At 35.3% G+C, this 21,457-nt stretch overlaps 1 protein-coding gene across 1 annotated transcript in view; it reads right to left on the reverse strand.

Moving 5' to 3' along the window:
• Window positions 1–4,357: 4,357 nt before the first annotated feature.
• Window positions 4,358–21,457, reverse strand: part of LOC129230133 (uncharacterized) — a 47,586-nt gene continuing 30,486 nt past the window's right edge. The window contains exons 2-4 of the mRNA XM_054864538.1: window positions 7,895–8,129; window positions 5,718–6,060; window positions 4,358–4,821 (exon numbers count right to left, since the gene is read on the reverse strand). Of these exons, the coding sequence (XP_054720513.1) occupies window positions 4,358–4,821; window positions 5,718–6,060; window positions 7,895–8,129 (1,042 nt within the window). The remainder of the gene's footprint in view (window positions 4,822–5,717; window positions 6,061–7,894; window positions 8,130–21,457) is intronic.

Below are 21,457 nucleotides of genomic sequence, written 5' to 3' on the forward strand. Positions count from 1 at the left end.
TTTTTTCTTTTCAAGTTTAGGGACGGTTGCCTTTATTGCTAGGCTACTTTGTTTTATTTCATTCATTCACGTTATTTTCGGCTGTTTTGCTATTTGTTTTGTCTGAAAAAACTATTTAAATTTTGTATAAAAAGTTTTTTTACTGTTTTTTTTAATACTATAAAAATATTTTTTTTTACATACAATGGCAAGAAATAGTTTTTGCTCTCAGTTAATATACTACGGGGAAAGCAGTGACGAGGATCTTCATTTTTTCCCTTGGGTGAAAAATTTTAATTTTGTTTGAATTTCAAATTTTTTTCATTAAATTATCTTTTTCTTTGGGGAAGGCGATTTTCGTTTTCTACATTTTTAATTAAACTATGTTTTCTTTTTGAAGCGGAGATTGAAGACATAGTCACTCGTTTAAAATTTTGACGCAATTTAAAAGAACTGATTATTTAGATGGAGTTTGTCTGGAAAAACGTACTATCATTTTTTTATTTTTACAGTAGCTAAACAACTTCACGTAAATAGAGGACTTTGCCTCCGGGCACACGCAGGAAAGATTAAAAACACAAGAGAAGGAAATAACACCGTTGGCATCGGCGGGAATCGAACCCACGACCCCCGGCTTAGAAGACGAAGCTTCTACCCTAGAGCCATGGAGGCCTAAACGTACAAGCAAACAAGGAACTACTGAATTTCTTTGCTCCTGAATACGACGACGAAAACGAACAGGTTATTGTCCTTCCATGGATTGTTCTAAATGTGGAAGGAATGGGTGCCATTGAGTGGAGAGGCAACTGTATCCATGATAACTGGCGAAAATGTTTTCCATCTACCTGTACCCATGGAAACTGCTTAACAACTTTTCACAGGACTTTCAAACTCACAGATTTAACCAGCAGGTACCCCGCAGGTTCTCGGTAGGTATATGTATCCAACCTCGAGCCTCCAATCACAAAACTAGTACCTTAACTACTAGTCTCCCCTTGGCCAATCATAATAGGTCAATTACAATAGTTTATAAAAGTTCTGCAAGCAACAATTCAATTTTCTATGATATTCAACTCACAATTAAAACAACTACGTATATTAACATCAAATGTTTATTTGCAATTTCATATCTACACAAATCGTAGTTATTTACAAAACGTCTGAAATGACATTGAAACAATGATAGTGGTGTTTACATGATTGTGCACCATACAAGTGTCGACCAAAATCACGCCTTTCCTAACAGTTGATCAAACGTTTGAAAATAAGAACATAACATAGAATGTTATCTCATGTGATACCGAAAGCTGAACGTTTGGATTGCCATTCAAAATGTAAAAATTCGCAGAAATGCATTTCATGTGCAAATAATCAGTAATCCAACGTTAAGTAGCACAAAAAATTGCAAATTATTGCAGACACGTGTTTCGGTGTTACAAGGAACACCTTTTTCAATGCAAAGAAATGTGAGCTTCTGGATGAAAAGTCATCCGCTTTTCTCGGATGACTTTTCATCCAGAAGCTCACATTTCTTTGCATTGAAAAAGGTGTTCCTTGTAACACCGAAACACGTGTCTGCAATAATTTGCAATTTTTTGTGCTACTTAACGTTGGATTACTGATTATTTGAAGTTTCAGCACAAAGGTATTTATTTGTTACATTTCATGTGGTTCAACTGAATAAAATAATATTTTAAATTATGTTGTAAGATTCCGAGCTGTTGTGCCGTGGTCTGAGTGTTATTACTCCAAACGTTTCCGCCGCATCTCCGGCGGCCATCTTCATCAACTGATGACTCAGTTGAAGTCACTGAAGATGGCCGCCGCCGATGCGGCCGAAACGTTTGAAGTAACAACACTTTGACCATGGCACAACAGCACGGAATCTTACAACAGTATTGACACCGGCCGTGAACGCCTTCATTCTAACAATAATATTTTAAACTTTTTTGCAAGATATCACTCACTGGCGAAGGACACATTTCAATAATAATACTAATAATAATAATAAAAAATTGTGTGTAGCAAAGATACAGAATAGAAGAGAAACTTTCAGTTTATTATTATTTTTTTTTTATTCTGAATTGTCACCTCACCCACACGTTTTCTCTCACGCCTAACTCTTGTTTTTCGGCGCCTGACTTAAGCATACTTATTATTTTTAGGCACAACAAAAATTGTTTATTTTACAGAAGAAAATAGATTATAAAAAAAGAGAAAACTAAACAATACTCAAAATTTACTTTTTAATTATTGCTAAAAAATGAAGCACAATGGTAATTATAAAGTTACTTTTGTTGATAAAAGTTATCAAATTAATTTTAAGGTTGAACTTCAGCAATGTGGATTACGCTTTTAAACTGACGACTTGATTTGAATCAACGAAATCTTCGAAAAGTTTAAAATCCAAATATATGTTTGTTTTAACCTAAACCTTGAAATGAATTTGTTAAATGTATTAACATAACTAATTGTATAATCATTATTACTTTTCATTATTTTTAACAACTATTAAAGATGGAAATATTTTAACTTTATGACTGCTATTATTTTTCATTGTTTTTGGCAACAATTAAAAAGTAGAAATATTTTAACTTTATAGTTGCTGTTATTTTTCATTGTTTTAGGCAGTAATTAAAAACAACTACACAAAAATGTTGCGGATCATAACTTAAAAGCCCTCGCATAAATAGGTTCACTTAAGAAGAAAAAAAAAACAGCATGAGGGTAGTTTCACGAAAAAATGGATATTTTATTATTTTATTCCATCAGCTCTTATATCCCGTTCTTTAAAAAAAATGTTTAAAAATGAATGAACAGAATTTTGTTCACACATTCGTTTGTGATTTCTTAAGCACAAAATTCCTTTCATTTCAAACTTTTTCAAATTATTACTTTTTAGTAAAATATATGAGCTATGAGGTGCGGGATAAAATGGCGGCTTTTCGTGGAATGGCCCATAATAGAAAATCAAGTTTTTACGCTATGTAATCGAACTTCGTATATCCGACTGTATGGGTATTAAATCATTATCTATTAAGAGATTATTAATCATTATCTATTATTATCATTATTTATTTAAGAGAGGAACATTATTATTATTTTTTTATTTTGATTAATTCGTTTAATTTTCTTCAGAATATGATAATTAACATCAGAGCTACGGTTCCCAGAATCGTCTTTGCCACAATGTCCCCTTCTTGGCCCATAAAGGGATCACATTATCTTGTACAAAGTAAAGACGGGGGATGAACTATGACAAAGGTGAACAATACTCGCAAAATGTCTTTCAAGGTGAGAGCCTCCCATAGAAGACACACAAAGAGTGTTCGGGATCCCAACGAAGGATTCGTGAACTCTTTTGTGGTAAGTGAAAAGACTTTTTGAAAGTTTGTGAGGTTTCAAAAATATGGCTGTGTCAAACTCAGTAGATGAATAAATTCCTCAAGATAATTTAACCACGTCTTTAATACTGGATGAAGACTATGTCATTACAATTATTTTTGCAAAAGTCACTGAAATTTTTAAAAGATAAATTTGAAGTTAATAACGAAGCGATAAAAAAATTTCAATTTTAAAATGTTGGATATTTTTTCCGACCGCATCATAACTTCAGTTTTCAAAACAATGAAAACATAATTCACGTAAAGAACTAAGTACATAAAAAGATGTTTATCTTTGTATGGCAAATGAATAAGATAAAAACAACGTTATATCGCACAAACATGCGAACTAAACTGCATACTTTGTTTCGGAGTTACGGGGAAGTTTTTCTTCAATGCAAAAGGTGCATTATTCAGAGTGGATATATTTCTATTTTACATCTTTTGCATTGAAAAATGGTTCTTTTCTTACTTCGTTATGGAACTTATCTTTCAATGAAAATAAAAGTTTTTTTTTTTTTGCAAACATGTTTTGTATAGAAAAACGAGTTTTCTTGTAACTTAGAAAGTTTCAAGAAATTCATATTTATATGCAAAAGATCTGAGCTTTTTTTTTGAAAATGTCTGTTCTAGTAACTGCGAAGCACCTTTGTGCAGTGTTTTGTGTTGAAAACGTATATTTCTTGTAACTCCGAAGCACCTGTGGGCAAATAAATTTTCGTATCTGTGTAATGTTTTGCGTTGAAAAGGCATATTCCTTGCAACTCCGAAGCACATGTATGTGGTTTAACGTTTCTGCTTTATAACGTTCTGTCTGTTTTATTCAGTTAAATAATTATGAGTGCTCGGTAGATTTTGCTTAATGGACAAAGTTGTCCATGGAACAGGATATGTCCAGAGTGCCTTCGATATCCATTCCGTACAACACATAAGACAACAGCAAATGTGGTGCATTAGTTGATTGTGTGATCCGTCTACTGTCCATTTCACATACATCAGACAATAAACAGGCTGAATCTAATGTTTCCAGCAGCACTGGTGCTGTTTCTTGGAAGATTTTTGGCCCACAAAATACACGTCACATCTACGTCCGTCATGGCTTTTGACCCGAAAAACTGCACCATCACCAGAGGCGGAAGACTCGTGCCAGCACCTCTGGAAGGAAGAAACCTGACAGGGAAGCCCTGAAAGGGTGAATACTGAACCTCCAGGGGTTCTTTAGAAGCCATCACAGTCGCTTTGCACGTAATGCGGACGATATTTGGGTCGTATTCTCCCCATTTCAGCAGTTCTGGGGGGATCTCGCGAGGATTGGACAGATTGTAGGGTTGGGGCAGCCAGCCAGCCAAAGTGTTGAAGACCAACGCCACGCAAGGATTTCCGGTATCATACCCGAAATTGTTCTGAGCTGTGCAGTTGTCACTGATTCTGTCCAAGGGAAACGAACATGAAGAAACACCTAGAAAGAAGAAAACAGGAAGTTAAGAGCCGGACTGGAATGGCTAAAGTCATTATCTGACTAAGTTGCTGCCGAAATTAATGTTCGCTCCCAACCCCCTTAGGGGTTGACATCCCAACTTCTCTGCGCTGCTTTTCTGTTTATTGCTGTTATTTTCGGAATAGAACTGGAATGAATAAAGCGTCACTGGTCTTTTTATTGTATTTTCTTTAAGGACAGGAAATGACTGAAACGGCATTATTCCTTTTTTGAGCAAATAAGATTGCTTTTTGATCTCACTTCACCCGGTGAATGTTTTTTAATCCACCGTCTTCGTGATTGATAGAAGCAAACAAGCAACGAACAGATCGTTAAACTATTCAGAGACTGCAGTTTCTTCCTTGTTTGTGCTCGTCAGTCTGTTTTATAGCCATGTTTTCAAGTTTTGGTCTCATAGAAAGTCTTTTAGCGATCGGAAGATGAGATGATGCAATTGATGATGCAATTTGTGGCGAGAAAATTTCCACTTTTTTCAGCAGTGAAGGAATGATCCTGAAACAAGATAACGCAAGAGTTCACTGGAGAACCCTTAAAATATTAATGAGTTTAAGTGCGCTGCTTCCTCACTATACTTACCTGACACTGCACCACCTGATTTATTTTTATTCCGGTTTATATGCAACAAAAAAAAAACCCTTGAAAATTTGTCCGATATCTAAAATGTCATCTCTAGATAATTTACTCAAAAGACGACGAATTCCTATCAATCCGGGATTGAGAGTTTGCGCACTAAAGAAGGTAATTACATCATTGATTAACGAAAAAACTCTAAAAATGTATTTGTTTGAAAAAAAAAAAAAAGATAAAATGATGTGTCTCTTACACCGTTTAAACTCACAAACCAAACAATCACCCACCTATGGGTGCGTAGTGCAGGTCGCAGTTGGACGTCGCGATAGCTCCCTGCCTGTCCCTGTACGCCTTAACCAGCTTGGCGAGGTCGTCGGCGTGTCTCTTCCAGATCATGGGGTTCCGCCGGTGCACCACCACGGTGGGCGTCCTGTTGTGGAAGTGGCGCGGCTGCGGAACCAGGTACACGATTTCGGCGAGCCCGTTGGCGGGAGAGCGGTGCTGGGCAGTCTTCGAGAGCGCCACGGCGACGAGAATGATGGCGACGACTAGCAGCGTGCAGGCGAACGAGACGGCGCCCATGAAGGTGATGATCCGGCGCGCGGGCTGCCACGACGATGGGAAATCCTGCTGGAAGTAAGAAGAATGTGCTGGTGAGGAGAGGAATGGTTAGGTACTGTCCGATCGTCACGAGAAAAGCCCCCGCCGAAATGTCTCGGCCTGTCAGTTGCTATAACAACGAGGTGTGTCGCATTTTCCCAAGAGAAGCTTAATGTTGGGAAAACCCGTACGACTGCACAAAGGCAAGAGGACGAGTGGCAAAATGGCGCCAAAAAATCCCTCCAGCTAACCCTCGCAGAAAATGAACGAAGTCCGTTTCTATGGTAGTAGACGGGCTCAGACTTGACGGCGGGAGCTTTTCTCGTGAAAGACAGACAGTACACGGCATGATTTATCATTAGGCCCATGAGGCCCGGCCTATGGACCCAAACTCAAGACTTCTCGCCCCCTTCCAAAGAACATAGATCAGAATAGTTTGGAAATTTTGAGTCGGAGGGGGGGGGGATTTTTTTACCAATTAAAATGTATTTAATAACTATATTTTAGATATTTGCAATCCATGTTATTTTTTCTTTCATTTGCATATAAAGTTACAAAAAACTTTTTCTGCTATGAAAAAGAAAAGTCAGTAACTTTTTTCTTCAAAACACCACCACAAATTTACTAAATTAGTAAAATCACCAATCATCTATTAGCTTTGAGTAAAATGTGGTTTTTCTAAATTGAAAAATCAAATCTTTTTTATACTGAAGTTAGCTTTCTTTTTATTTTTTGAAAATTGTGAGATTTTAAACCAAAACATGTTTATTTTTTAAATTTATTAAATACATTTATATCGTATGAGTGCATACATACACATGTATTAAATGAAAATGTATTAAACTTTTTGCTTAAGCATTTCCACTAACTGATTTTATTAATATATTCTAATTCTGTTCCATGTATACATTTACAGTGACGGTGAAAAAAGTAGCACATAATATTTTCGTGTACGAGAAATTAAGTTATCTTAGAGCTTGCATCAACAAAATAATGTTTTCATGTGAAATACTGAACATAAAAAAAGTATTTAAGTATTGTAATGTCTGAAACATAATTTTGTGCTAGAAAAATGAAAAACATTTCTGAGTGATAAAAAGCCCCTTCTAAAAAAACTAGAGTACCCCCCCCCAAAAAAAAAAAAAAAAAAATCCGTTTTTTTTCCCGATTGTTCCCATCTTTAGCTTACGAGAGTGTCTCAGTTGGATCCCATTCAACTGTGCTCCAGCAGCAATGTCTTCTGTCTCTGAGCTATAACTGTAATCTTGAGATAGTTTTCATATATAGCTATCGCAAGCTTGAGTCTTTTCTTACTTGAAACGAGTCATTTAATAATTTTGATTTTTATCTTCTTAAAATCTTTGGATTCTACAAATTTGAATTAACAAAACTGAAAATCAAGATACAAAAAAGAAAACAAACGCATAAGTGAAGGGAGCGTTTCGGATTCAATAAGCAGACTCCTGATCTTGAGAACCTTCATTTATTCTCGGTAAGTTCTGTGAAGAAGTGTGTTATTGTCGCAGACAGAAGTTGAGTTACTGTCGCACACCTTGAGAGTTTATTTCTTTTAGGAGAATTCGGTAATGGGTTATAATTAGTGTGGAAATTAGTTGCCGTTATTAAACTGACCTCTTATTTGTACTGCCACTGTTGCCAAAACAGAAACGGCTCATGGAAAAATTAAAATGAAACGCAAAAGAAGTACGACAAAAAACTGAATTAGTCAAACGAAGTGTTTTCAAAGATGTCTGAATACATATTTTTGTGCTATTATTCTGTTTATGGAAAAACTTCAATGAAAAATACTGGAAGTGTAACATAAACTAAAATAGTCAAACGAAGTATCTTCAAAAAAACTTACATTGCAGGTGACTCTATGAATTTGTAAATTTGGTCCTTCATCGAAGACAAAGTTTGTTTCTTCCCGACTGGGCGGCGACCAATTGGGAGAGGTTATCCCGTCCGTGTCGAACTTGACGGGAGCCCTGAGAGTCTGGAAGTTGACGGACCGGGAAACTCTATCTTCGGGGGCCGCCCCTTCTGAAGAAGCTGATGCTTCTAAAGGCAGATTGGTAGGTCTCACTGTGTAGCCACGCCTGGAAAAGAAAAATCCTGTCAGAATAAGCTATTTGCACAATATTTGAAAAGAAAAACTCCAAGCAACACAGTAAAAAAAAAAAAAAAAAAACTTCAGTACTAAGTAGAAAATATCTAGGAAACCAGGAATCCATTAATGTTTCTAGTAACCATGCTGCATCTTCTTAAATAATTCTGCAACGTTATACTAACGCAGTTGCAAGTTACTTTTCTTGAATAAGTACCCCCTTTGCCCTCTGAGGTTTAACCGGAGACAATGTTTTGCCTAAATCTGTCCGTTACTTCCTGAGATAAAGCAGTCATGTATCCTGAAGAAAACGTTCAATTGCTCCATCCCCTTAGAGGAATTGGTGCCAAAATTTAACCGATCCCAATTCACACGGCGGTACATACGAGTACAGCCTAGTGAGTACTGTTTTATGCAGTAGTTTTTGAGCTAGAGTGGCTCAAAAAACTAGTAACGAACACATGCACAGACATTTTCCAAAAATGATCAAACTGGTTTCAGCACACCCCAAAACGTGTAAATCATTTGAATTTCAGTTGACAGTATTAAGATTTGGTTTTTCATTTTAGTTTATTAGAGGTTTAATATCATTTTTACAGTACAAAAAGTTTAATCCACTGCGTGTTCAAACATAATTTAATCCTATCTAGGCGATCAAAAACAATTTATTTTAACAATTAAAGTTAGATATCTAAATTTTTACCAACATTTTAGAAGAAAGTTTAGAAGAACAATATTACATTAATTGAAATAAGAGTTTGAAAACATTTCATTTGATGCAAATTCATGTTGCATATTACAGAGTGCTTATTGTCTACATTTTAAAGACATTTAATAAAAACTAAATAAAGAGTTACAGGAGGTTTTTACCATTACTACCACGTAATACTTATGCTACTTTATGAATTTTTTAAGCTAAGGAATATAAACTTAGTCAATAAACGTTCATTTATTCATGCTCTTCCATCTTATATAAATACTGAGAATACTTAAAGCAGATTAAAAAAAAAAAAGACTGAGAAAGAGAGAGAGAAAGAATGGAAGAGAAAGAAAAAGTAAGATGAAACTGGGTAGTAAGGAGCATTTCGTAGGATTTCCATTTTCTTGAAAGCTTCCGGTAATAAATAGGATTTTTTTGTAGTCATGAGTTGAGCTTTTATTTCGAAAGGAATTTCCTCTGCGATTGACAGTACTCTTGCATAAACATAAGACTTCAACGCTATGCTCTTAAGGCTGGAATTACAGACTTAACACACAATGAGTGAAACACTCATTTCAATAAATATACAGTAAACTTCCGATTATCGGTGGTCTGATTATCTGCGTTTTGGATTATCCGCGGGTCTTTTCATATTTTTTTAACGGTCATTAAATGTTTTTTAAACTTATGATTGTGTTATTGTTTTATTGTTCGTTTTTAGCTTTTTTTTTTTTTTTTGTCGTGTCCATGGACAATTAAATGGCTCCGTGTGTCTTCAAGACTGCGTCCGCTAGCTGCAACGCATCTGTGCTGTAGAGAACCTCTCGAAGTTCTGAAGCCAGTGGCACCATACCCAGCTGCAGAACATGTGGGATAAGGACCGGGCACTCAAGAATGTGATCCGGAGTCAGTTGGGCATCGGTGCAGTTCTGGCAGGAAATATAAGTTCTCGTTTTGTCGGGAAGAATTTTCATCCCTTTATAGTGCATATGCATATTGTTTACATTCAATGTTAGTAGATGCAGTGTAGCAATGTTTTTAGATATAATTTAAATGTATGTGTGTTATTCATATTTCTTAGCTATTATATACAGTAATATCGTTTTTTGCCTATTATTTTGATTATCCGTGGTTATCGTGCCCCCCTATTCCGCGGATAATCGAGAGTTTACTGTATTCGCAACTCCAGAGCTCGAATACACTACCTTGCGGTGATTAACAATACTAAATAAAAAGATAAAACATTTCATGAGTTTTCTTTGGGGTAAATTACAGGCTTCAGACAGTTTATGATGTAAAGTAATTTCAGAAGAATAGAAAAGAAAGCTTCCCACAAACACGATGAAAAATTACTGTCATTCACTAAGCGTCAAAGCAAGTTATAAGTTACGGCATTTGTTTCTTTTACCTTTTTCATCCGCCATTTGACAGTGACTGCAGCGCACCCTATAGTTTATTGGAGTTGCAAATTAAGAATCGGGCAGATTTTTAATGCCACTTCAAGCTTATTTTCAGCACTGAGAATCGGAAATACGTCTCAAAAAGTTAGCCAAGCGTATTTTCGTGCTTTGTATTTTAAATGTAAATTTTGTATGCCACGAAATAGAAACAAAAAGCAAATTGGATTTTTTTAAAAAAATATTACGTTTAAATGGTAAAGACTCTAAACGCTACAAATCAAAATAGTACACACCTCTTCTGTTCCTGCCCCATTACTTCCTCAGAAAGATAGGTTTTCTTTACTTCCTTTGTATATTTCACTCCTTCAAAATGAATTTCACGACTCTAAGAAATGTGGTGTGAGGAGTAGTTTCCCACCTTGAAAAAATCCTAGCTGTATCTCTGTTGCAAAATTGCATGTAGTTCTGACTGAGCCCTAGCTTAGGGGCGGTAACTTACTGCTAGGATATTACTGTTCGATTTTGCACAAAATGAAACGTAAGAGATGTAGCAATGTCATGCACCATCTTGCTAAACAACTTTTTTGTATGATTAAAGTTTTAGCTGTATGATATGCTAATTAAGCCCTCTCATTCTGGTAAGGTTTCTGTTTCTAAGGCTGCCAATACTTTTGTCTGACCTTATTATCCAAAAGTCAGGCATTAAATTGCAAAAGTTTTGATAAAGTTTAGCTTCGATACTGCTTCTGCTCCTTTAAATAAGGTAAAGTTTAAACTTGAAGCATCCCATTGATTGGCATAACTACTAGTGTATTCATAGCATCTCCTGATTGCGTTGGTCAGACTAAACGTCCTTATTTATTGATTAAACGAGCTGATGTGTGCATCATATGACTTCCTTTTACTCCAATATAATGTCATTTTCCCATTATTGGCAATTTTAATGTGATTCAATAGTTAATTATCTAAATATCACCAACAATGGTCAAAGTGAAACTAGATTTTTAAAAAAATGGCCAAATTTCTCGCTAAGTTGGCGACAAAACTTGGCGACTAAAAGACTGGCGATGTATCGCCAAGTGTCCGCCAAATTATAACACTACTTGTTTACATCGAAATTAACAATGATTTCCTTCCAAAAAGGGGCAAAAGACCCCTTTAGAAATACCCGAATTCAACCTAAAGGGAAGGAGCACAACTAGATCCCACTAGGAGTCTACGTACCAAACTTCAACTTTCCAGGCCATACCGTTCTTGAGTTATGCGACATAGATACGCACATATGCACACACGTACATAAGACGTCACGCGAAATCTCGTTGTAATTAACTCGGAAATGGTCAAAATTTATATTTCGCGTGTCTATACGTTCTTAGGCACTTATCCACGTGTGGTCGGGTTGAAAAAAAAAATCAACATTCATTCGGGGGTGAGCAAAATGGAAATTAAGGTCAATTTTTTTCGCGAATACAATACTTCCTTTTTTGTAAAAGGAAGTAAAAAGGTAAGATTCAGGAATGTAAGTAATAAAGTTAGAAGGAGCCCTTCCTTTATTAAAAACTATGAGATTCAGGGAAGTAAAATATCAAATTACGAGTATTCCCCCCCTTAAACTCAAGGGGTTTAAGGGCATTAAAAATTTCATTAAAACGAATTTGGTAGTCTGATTTTAGGGTTTTTTCTACAAAAACTTGATTTTAGACTCACTTTCCCCACCTGATCCTGCTTATTTTGTCCTGTATATTTGAGAAAAGCTTTTTCATCGCTGCTACAAACAAAAATGAATAAATGTAATTCTAAAGTTAATTGTGAATAAAGTTACCAAAGGCATTTAAAACCGTAACTTAAGCATAGAATTGTGGGATATGGACTCTTGAAACATTTCAAACTCCGCAGAAGAAACAAGGTCGCGACTCCAGATCCACGCCAAAATTTCAAATATTTCAGGGGGAGAAACTGGCAAAAGGTAGATACAGAATGCATAAAATATCTTCGAAAAGAACAAAAATGGCGCCCTCATATATGTACATTGATTTCTCAAAGCCACTGGAGTGATTACCACCTCCCGACTCTCCTAAATAACGCGTCTGATTTTCTCGAGTGAAATCAATTTGAAAGTTTTTATAAAGCATTTCTCACCGTATAGTTTTTATATTAAACGAGCCTATGTGGGCACCACATGATTTCGTTTTACGCTAATTTAATGATAATGTGCCTTGGACTAGGAGTAAGCAAAGAAACACTTCAAATATTTTCATCCCAAGTTTGTTGAGAACCGAAGCAAAAAAAAAAAAAAGTTTTATAGATTAATTTTGGCAATTTTGGCAATTTTAGTTTCATTCAATAGTTAACTCTCTAAATATCGCCAATAGTGGCAAAATGGAAACCAGATTTTTAAAAAAAAAAAAGCCAAATTTGTTGCCAAGTTGGCGACCAAAAGCTTGGCGACATATTGTCAAGTGTTGCCAAATTATAACACTACTTGAGTTTGTATTGAAACTAACAATGATTTCCCCCAAAAAGAAGTTAAAGACCCCTTTTGGAGAATCAAAATATCGTTTGGCGCAGTATAGCCCTCAAGGGCTCTTGCGCCATAAAAATCCAATAAACCAACCAATCAACCAAAAAGAGAAGTGCACAACTAGACCCCACTTGTAGTCTACGTACCAAATCTCAATTTTCTAAGACATACCGTTTTTGAGTTATGCGAGATACACATACACATACGTACATACAGACATCGCGAGAAAACTTGTTGTATTTAACTCGGGCATCGTCAAAATGGATATTTCGAATGTCTATACGTTCTTAGGCATATATTCACGTGTGGTCGAGTTGTAAAAAACCTAATATTCATTCGGGAGCGAGCAAAATGGAAATTAAGGCCGTTTTTTGCGTGAAATTTTTTTCGCGAATATACTTCCTTTTTGGTAAAAGGGGTAAAAACTATACGTGAAGTTTTGAGCTGACTAAATCTCTACAGATAATTTCGTTTACTTCCATCATACTCCGTAGCTTTTCCAGTAATAATTTTACACGTCTATACTTTAGATATTAAGTCATAAAATAAATGCAACTCAGTAGTGAACAAAGGCCATAAAGACTAATCGTCAAAGACTTTTTTTTTTTTGAAAGCTTATTGATGAAACAGGAAAAAAGAACTTTTCCCCTAACAGCGGAGCTAATAATCTCTCCTCACATTCTATACCTAAAGTAGGGTGTTCGGTGGGCGGAAAGAGTCTTCTGTGCCCATGGTGAAAGAGGAAACTATGTTCAAACTGACAGACAGAAAAGAAGGCTTGTTCTTCGAAAATTGATCGTCTTATCTTGACTTAAGACTTTCCTTATTGGTTCAAATACTTTATCAGAAAGATTTAATAACAGCCAATGCAATGAAATAATATGTAAGAAAATACTTTCTAGCTACGGCATAATCGACGTAATTCTGTTTTATATGTTTACCAACTTATTACCTGCTATATATTTCTCTAGTACTTACTTATTCCACATTTAATGAATGAAATTAAATAGCAAATGTATTTTCTATTTGCAACTTTGTTTACACATTTACTGTTTCTTCCTTTGGTAGAATTACGGTAACCGGGTCGCGGCGATAAATATTTCATTCTGGCAACCCGCTACCTTACTTTGGCGACGGAGCAATTTTGGTAACCTTACACCAAAGCTGATTTGCTATTCGTTTATCCAATCAGCCATTTCAGAATTCACCTTCACAAAATTGTAATTTATTTGTTCAATAAATCTTTCCTTTTTTTTAACTTCCATAGAATGATATTTTAAATATTCTCAAAGGTGATGTTTTTCTGAGAATTGGCAACATATTGTGTTTTTTCAATTTTTAGATCTTCGAAACATTTTATGAAAATTAGTTATTCATACCTTTTGGATACGTTTTTGGAATGTGTTCGCAGTAAGTTATTTCCATGTTTTATTGCTATATCTTAAATTTAAAATGTATTAATTATTGTAATCACTTATTCAGTAAGTTAGAATTATAATTTTAGTTATGATAACGTTCTATGAATGGATATTTTGATATGATTTAACTTATTAAGTAGATCGTTTTAAGTTTTAATTAAACAGTAAGTATTTTTAATGACTTTTTCTCAGATTATTTCAGACTAATGTCGTGTTCTATCCAACTTTTACTGTTGTTAAATTTTGGTAAAAATTTATGTTTCATTTCAATGTTCCTTAGGAAATTAAATATGTTGATAGAAAGTGTAATACCATATACGTCATGAAACTTTTCGTTCACATACATCATGATATTTTATTTCTTTTCCTACAGAAAAAAAAAAAGAGTTCAATATTACTGCAATAGGAACGTAAAGAGCAGTATCGGCAAATTTTTATTTAAAATTTTTTTTCGCATTTTCGTCATGAGTTGTACTTCAGCTTTCTTGTACAAGCTTGCTTACTTGCTTTCCACTGAAAAAACAAAAAGGTCAAATTCCATCATTTCGATATTGTTAGTATCGAATCCAAAACACGTTTCCTTTTATATCTCAAATATTCATCTCTGTAGATACTGCGCTTTATCTTCCCACGTTTAAGTTAACATCTTGGAAAAAGTTACCGCTCATTTGTCTTTTCTGCAAACTTTATTTCAAAGTAAAAAAAAAATAATATAGTTCTATTAAAAAAATAAGCTTAATCATTTGTTTCTTCCGTATTTCGCAATATTTTAAAAAGGAAAAAAGAATTTTAATGCTTTTTTTTTCTTTACGGTTGCAATCAGAGAAAGAAAATGGTTAATAAACAGTTGTAGTTACCTAGGTGATACTTTGAGCAATCCGAAGCTCCACCCCCTTGTCTTTGGGCCAACTCTCATTTGATGATTTCTTTTGTTTACATTGTAGTACTTTGTATACATTGAGTCGTAGGTGCCAAATTTGGCAGCTTTTGAGAAAATACGCCAACGCGACCCGGTTACCGTAATTCTACCCTTCCTTTTAACTATTACCGACCATGACTATATTATTATTCTTTTTTCTTACTTACTGCGACTATGGTTGTACTATCATTCATTTTCAGTATTGGTTTAAATACTTTATCAGAAAGATTTATCAGGAGCCAATGCAAGGAAATAATATGTATGAAAAGAAAGATCCTGGCCACGATATAATTTACGTAATTCAATTTTGAACGGTGGACTTTCTCCTTCTGAACATTCTCTAATCCAAACACTCCGATACTATGAACACATTTTGATGGTCCCAGCGAATACATATGCCTGAGTGAAACGAGCAATTGTTGGAGCTCCTTAAGCTTATACTAGAAAATCGCACGTCAAGGTATGATGGGTGAAAAATTGCTTCTACATTTGAACAAAGCAATTGCATGTTTGGTGATATTTTGATACTTGAAATTGAAATCCTAACTCCAGTGGATGAAACTTAAACTCCGGTAGGTAGCGTTCATTGTTGACCATTTTTTCTTTTCTTCATTCCTCTGAAATGACTGCTTTACCAGTAACCGGATCGAGTTCAGCCTTGTCACGATAAAGCTTTTCCCTGCATGTTAAACATTACCAAAACATACTACCAAATTATCCTGCCATGGCACGAGTTTCATTGCTGAAACACGTGGATTACTCGACTATCGGCTATTATATGTAAGATGATAATATCATCTCCAAGTTCCAAGCATCCAAAAATAAGAAATCTAATTTCAAAACTTTTACCGATTAAAAAGATCCTTAACTGTCAACGAATTCATAAGGAAAGCGAAAGTCATGTAAAAAATGTAAACATTTTGACTAATTGCCCTTAGGACAGCAGTTGAAATTACTGTGATAATGTTTTATTGGAAAAGTTGAGGAATGACAGCGTATTTAAAAAAATGTAAGCATGAACGATTAAAATGAAAAAAAAAAAAAAAAAAAAAAAAAAACACGCGTTTGTTTAAAAGATTTTTTTTTTAAATCTTTGTTACATTATAAATAGTACATTGCGATTTTTTTTCTAGAAAACAAATTTTCTTTTTTTACGAAAATCAAGAGTTGTGTAATGAAAAAAAATTTTAGAGTCGCATTTCCTACACACCCAAATGAATAATCGTAAAAGGAAACTAATGAAGTGAAACTAAAAGGATGTCGTCAACGTTTTCAAAGAAGCAAAGTGATTCTGCTCCTAAAAAAAACTTGAAGCTAATTCTCCGTCTAACGCAATTTATTTTACCTCGATAAAATTACAAATTTCCCTTTGCAAAATAGAACGGGCTTAAAAGCCTTATTCACGTTTAATTCCTAACAATTGTCTCAAAATCCTCTATCGATTGAAAATTAAATTCTCCCGGTTTGGTAGCCTGATTAATTTCTGATTTTAACAATTTAGCTAAATAGTTTGAAATTGCTTTATTTTAATGTCTTTTGCGTTGAAAGACAAAATGATTTCATTGTTCCTGAGCTCAAGAAGAAAAGGGATCTCAGAAACAATAAAATCATTTATTCTGAGAAACAGAATTAAGTCCTAAAAATTTGCAGAAATGTTTCGTTAAAAAAATTATGAATATTTATAAGTAATGCATCCTTTTTCTTACACCTATTCTTTATCATCCATAAGGGTTATCACATATTATACTTCACAAAGCATTTTAAGAACGATTTTTTTACTATTTGTGCAATTTCAGGCACCTAGTTAAATGAATGGCAAAAGCAAATGTTGCCGTAAATAAATAAATAAATAAATAAATAAATATATATATATATATATATATATATATATATATATATATATATATATATATATATATATATATTTATTTATTTATTTAAAGTACCCATATAAAACAGGGCTCAAAAGAATTCTCGAAATCAAAGACATCACCAAGGAAGCAACTAAATATAGGCAATTCTGAAACCTTGCAAAACAGGATTTGAACTTGCCAACTTCAAATATAACTATATTCTCCTACAACTACTCTCTATCTGTTAACGTTTACCTGACGGTGAAATACACTACTCCAAGGTTTCCTGTATCAACCACAGTATATAAGAAAGACTTTTAAAAATATTTTCAATTTTCTCTCATGATTTAGGGCCATTCCACGGAAAACGGTAATTTTGTCCCGTACGTGACGCTTCATATATTTCATAAAAAATAATAATTTAAAAGGATGATGAACAAAATTTTGTTGCTTAAGAAATCAAAACAAATGCGTGACTTCTTAAACAAAAACGTTCTTCAAAAAAAATTTTTTTTTTTAAATGAAATATAGGAACCGTCTTGTGCGGGACAAAATGATCATTTTCCATGGAATGGGCATATACATATTTTTTTTCAATGGTTTAAATAAGTATTTCTAAACTAATGAGATATGTTTCCTTTAGGTTGGAGCCATAGCTTTCAAAATCTACAATTTGTTTCGCCATTGCTGTATTAGTAGAGCAAAAATATTAACTGATTCATAAGCAAGTTACCAGAGGTTGACTTTGGATCTCCCGCACGTGATGCATGTAAATAAATTTTAAATAACAAAATTGTTTAATAAAAATATAATTGTGTCAGGAGTATCTTTGTATCAAATGTAGGGATTAAAACAATTGCTTACCCCTGTTTTATTAAAATATTAAGAGATATTGAGAAATGTTAATGAAATTTAAGCGTATTTTTGTCCCGCACGTGACGGTGGAATGGCACTTTAGCTCTTGCAACTTGCAAATTTTTTTTTTAGTTGTAGTTTTTTTTTTTTTTTTTTCGTGTTTCCTATCCTCAATACCACGCTAGAGTATTTAGCGAGGTGTTGGATTCCCATGTATTCTAGAAAAAAGTTTGATGTATTTAAATTTTATTAGGTAAGTATACCCCAAATAAGGCCAACCTAAGGTTTAAGCCTAATATCTCGCTCATTTATGATTCAGTTGGCTCCAAGTTTCGTACTATCATTAAATAACTTATAAAAAATATGAAAAAAATCCATGGAAAAATCAAGTTTAAGCTGTGCTTGTCAGCTGTTTAACAAAAAATGACGAAATGGCCTGATTAGGAACACGGGTCCCCAATGTGACCATCTTTGAAAAAATACCAAAAAGTACAGTCAAACTAAAAGAAAGATGGAAAAACTCTTTATTGTAAATATAAAAACATATTAAGTCATATTTGGTGAACAGAAAAACGTTATTAAAAATCCATATTTACTTCAATGGGATCGTTTCCGAAATTTTAAAGTACACTCAGGAACATTGAAAATAGCACCCCAAGAAAGAAGAAAGGTCACGAAACTTTGCATATAAGAGTGACATCTGATATGCAAATGATCCAAGTTTGGTGTCAATGCGCATGACCGTTTACCCACAATATCGGTGACATAGGGAAAAAGGTGCTATATAAACCAGTGCATAGTTTAAGATTTATAAATGTTACGATTACATCTGGATTGTCGGAGAACCTTAATGAGTGAAGGATGCCAGGTAGACGAGTTAGAAAGCGTTTCTCACAGTTAAGCGAGTTTGAGAGAGGTTTGATCATCGGTATGAAAATTGCAGGCTGGTCGACTAGCCGTGTTGCTGCCCAGTTAAATCATTCGGAGTATTCCGTTAGAAACTCTTGGAGGCAGTGGACACGAGATGGTACCCGCGTGCAAAAAACCGGGTCTGGAGCGACCAGGAAGACTACGCCGAGAGAGGATGGAAGGATCGTGCAGCAAGCGCTGATGGATCCCACAGTGTCTCGTTTCACCATACCAGCAGATGTAGGGGTAATAGTTGTTCCCTGAAGCATTTTCTAAGCGTCTTGCGGAAGTAAATCTGCAGTCTAAGCGCCCTTTTCGTGTACTCAGTTTAACACCAAAACATGGTCACTCCGTCTGCAATGGTGCGAACCCAGAGCGATGCAGGATGTCGCTGATAGCAAAAGGTGGTGCTCAGTGATGAATTCCGATTCGTTTTGTGGTCAGATAGTATGCGCGCAGATGCGGAGGCGCCCTGGAGAAAGGTACTATTTCACCAATTCTATCGCACCACACACTGCCCGCACAGCGGGCATAGTGGTCTGGGAGGCTATAGCTTATGATAATCGGTCCACTCTAGTTGTGGTACGCGGAACCTTAACGGGCCAGCGTTATGTTGATGACATTCTGCAACCATATCTAGGACGGTTCCTAAAATGGCCTCCTAGGAGCAATTTTCCAACAAAATAATGCTCGCCTGCATACAGCTAGAGTTGCTCAAGACTTTTTACGGCCTTTTGAGACTCTTACATGGCTAGCACGCCCCCGACTTCTCCCCTATAGAGCATGTATGGGATCAGCTGAAACACCAGATGTTGCCGTGCTACTCAGTGCAAGATTTCGAAGTGACTGTTTAAAATTTGGGGGTTTATCTGCCTCAGGACAACATCAGAAGTTTAATTAGCTCAATATCGGATCGTTTTGCAGCATGTATTGCAGCAAAAAGTGGTCCAACGCGCTATTGAAGTAGCACTGTATTTATCTCCTTTCTTAGCCAGTATTTGTTTGTCTAGATTTTGGGATCAAGTGTATCTCTCATCTGTATTATTCTGTACTTTAAATTTCACTTCAATCCAATGCTTCATTCTTGGGGTGCTATTTTCAATGTTCTTGAGTGTATTTTTTTTCTGAAAATATGCTTAAAAACATAGAATTTGACCATTTTTTAAATAAGTTGACAAGGATTTTTTTTCTCAATTATCCTATTTGTGCACAGATTCAATTTCCTTTTTTTATGCTTCTGTACATGACATCACAAGTGATGAAATGCCATTCACCGATGCCATTAGCGCAGAGCGTAATATTTCATTCGCTTCTTTACTCTCGTGTACTGGCAGCGATATGGTTGATAGTAAGCGCAGGACGCAATATTTAATTCGCTTCTGAGTTATCATAACCTAGAAACGCGGTTTGACAGCAAGCGTTAGCATTCAGGTTGCCAGTTTAATACGTGCCAAAGTTCATCATTTGTGACATCATAAAGATCACGACTTGTTTGAAAAATCGGACATTTTTAAAAAAAATTAATCAAGAAATAACTGTTGGCGAAAATGAAAGTATTTTCTGGATCCAAGTTTTTTTTTTATTAATCACGATTGCTAATTGTTTTCATTTGACCACCCGTGGCGATGTGGTTCCTTTTTCAGCTTGGACCAAGGGCATCTGCATGTGCGGCTCCCTGGAGTCAGCTGCTACTGAGTGGGGGCGTCCATGTCCTACACACACTCACACGCGCCTAAGCACACATACAGGTCTATATACACACACAGAAGCCTACACACGCACATACAGGTCTATATGCACGCACACAATCCTACACACGCACGCCTACACACACACACATGCCTACTGACACAGCTATACACACGTAACTGCTCAGAAGGGAGGGCAGGATTTGGGGACAGGAAGCCGTTTCTAGAAATATTTTAGGATCCTGTCGCCACTCGTGATTGCGAAACACATAATTTGAATCAGAAATGTCAGAATTTAAATTATATATTGTTTTTATTTTTATTTATCTATTTGTTAATTCTATCAACTCCAGTGACAAAAAGAAGTACTTTTGACTGAAGGAAAAAACCGCATTCAAAGGAGAAAGATTAATTGTCTCAATCGGGGTACAGATAAGTCATTGTTTTCTGTTAAATGTTTGCACATTTTGTGCACATACGTGCAGCATATGCAGCGCAGAATTGTACCCTCCACCCAGACCCTACGATGCTCAAATAAGGAAACCGGAGTCCTAATAATGTATATTATGGTTTGATTGGACTACCGTCTACTTTTCTGGGGTTATCAAATCACAGAGAAAAATGTGAACGACGAGTTTTCTTTTTGAATTTGTTAACTGCATAAATTAAGCGTTCTAGAACAATAACCAACATCCTTTTATTTTCAGTAAGTTACCGCCCTGTAGCCAGGGATAAGGCAGAAATACATGAAATAGACCGTCCGCTCAGTCATTTCCAGCCGAGGACACGCCTCAAACTTTCTTTAAATTTTTACTTCAAAATAAAACCTTGCACTAATCACCCACTACATCTCCATATTTTTAACCCATGTAATGCTGCTTTATTTCTACACCGGTCTTCGATGACCCCAACATTTGGGATCCGAATGCGTCGGGTACTCTCAGACCTGCAGCTATCAGATTTCAAAACTGTCAACAAAATAGAATTAATTGAACCATGGTGCGAAGTCAAACCTTCTATAATCAATGATTTATCAGAATTCCCAAAACAAACTACT

The sequence above is a fragment of the Uloborus diversus genome, chromosome 9, assembly GCF_026930045.1.
Source record: "Uloborus diversus isolate 005 chromosome 9, Udiv.v.3.1, whole genome shotgun sequence".
Taxonomy (NCBI): Eukaryota; Metazoa; Arthropoda; class Arachnida; order Araneae; family Uloboridae; genus Uloborus; species Uloborus diversus.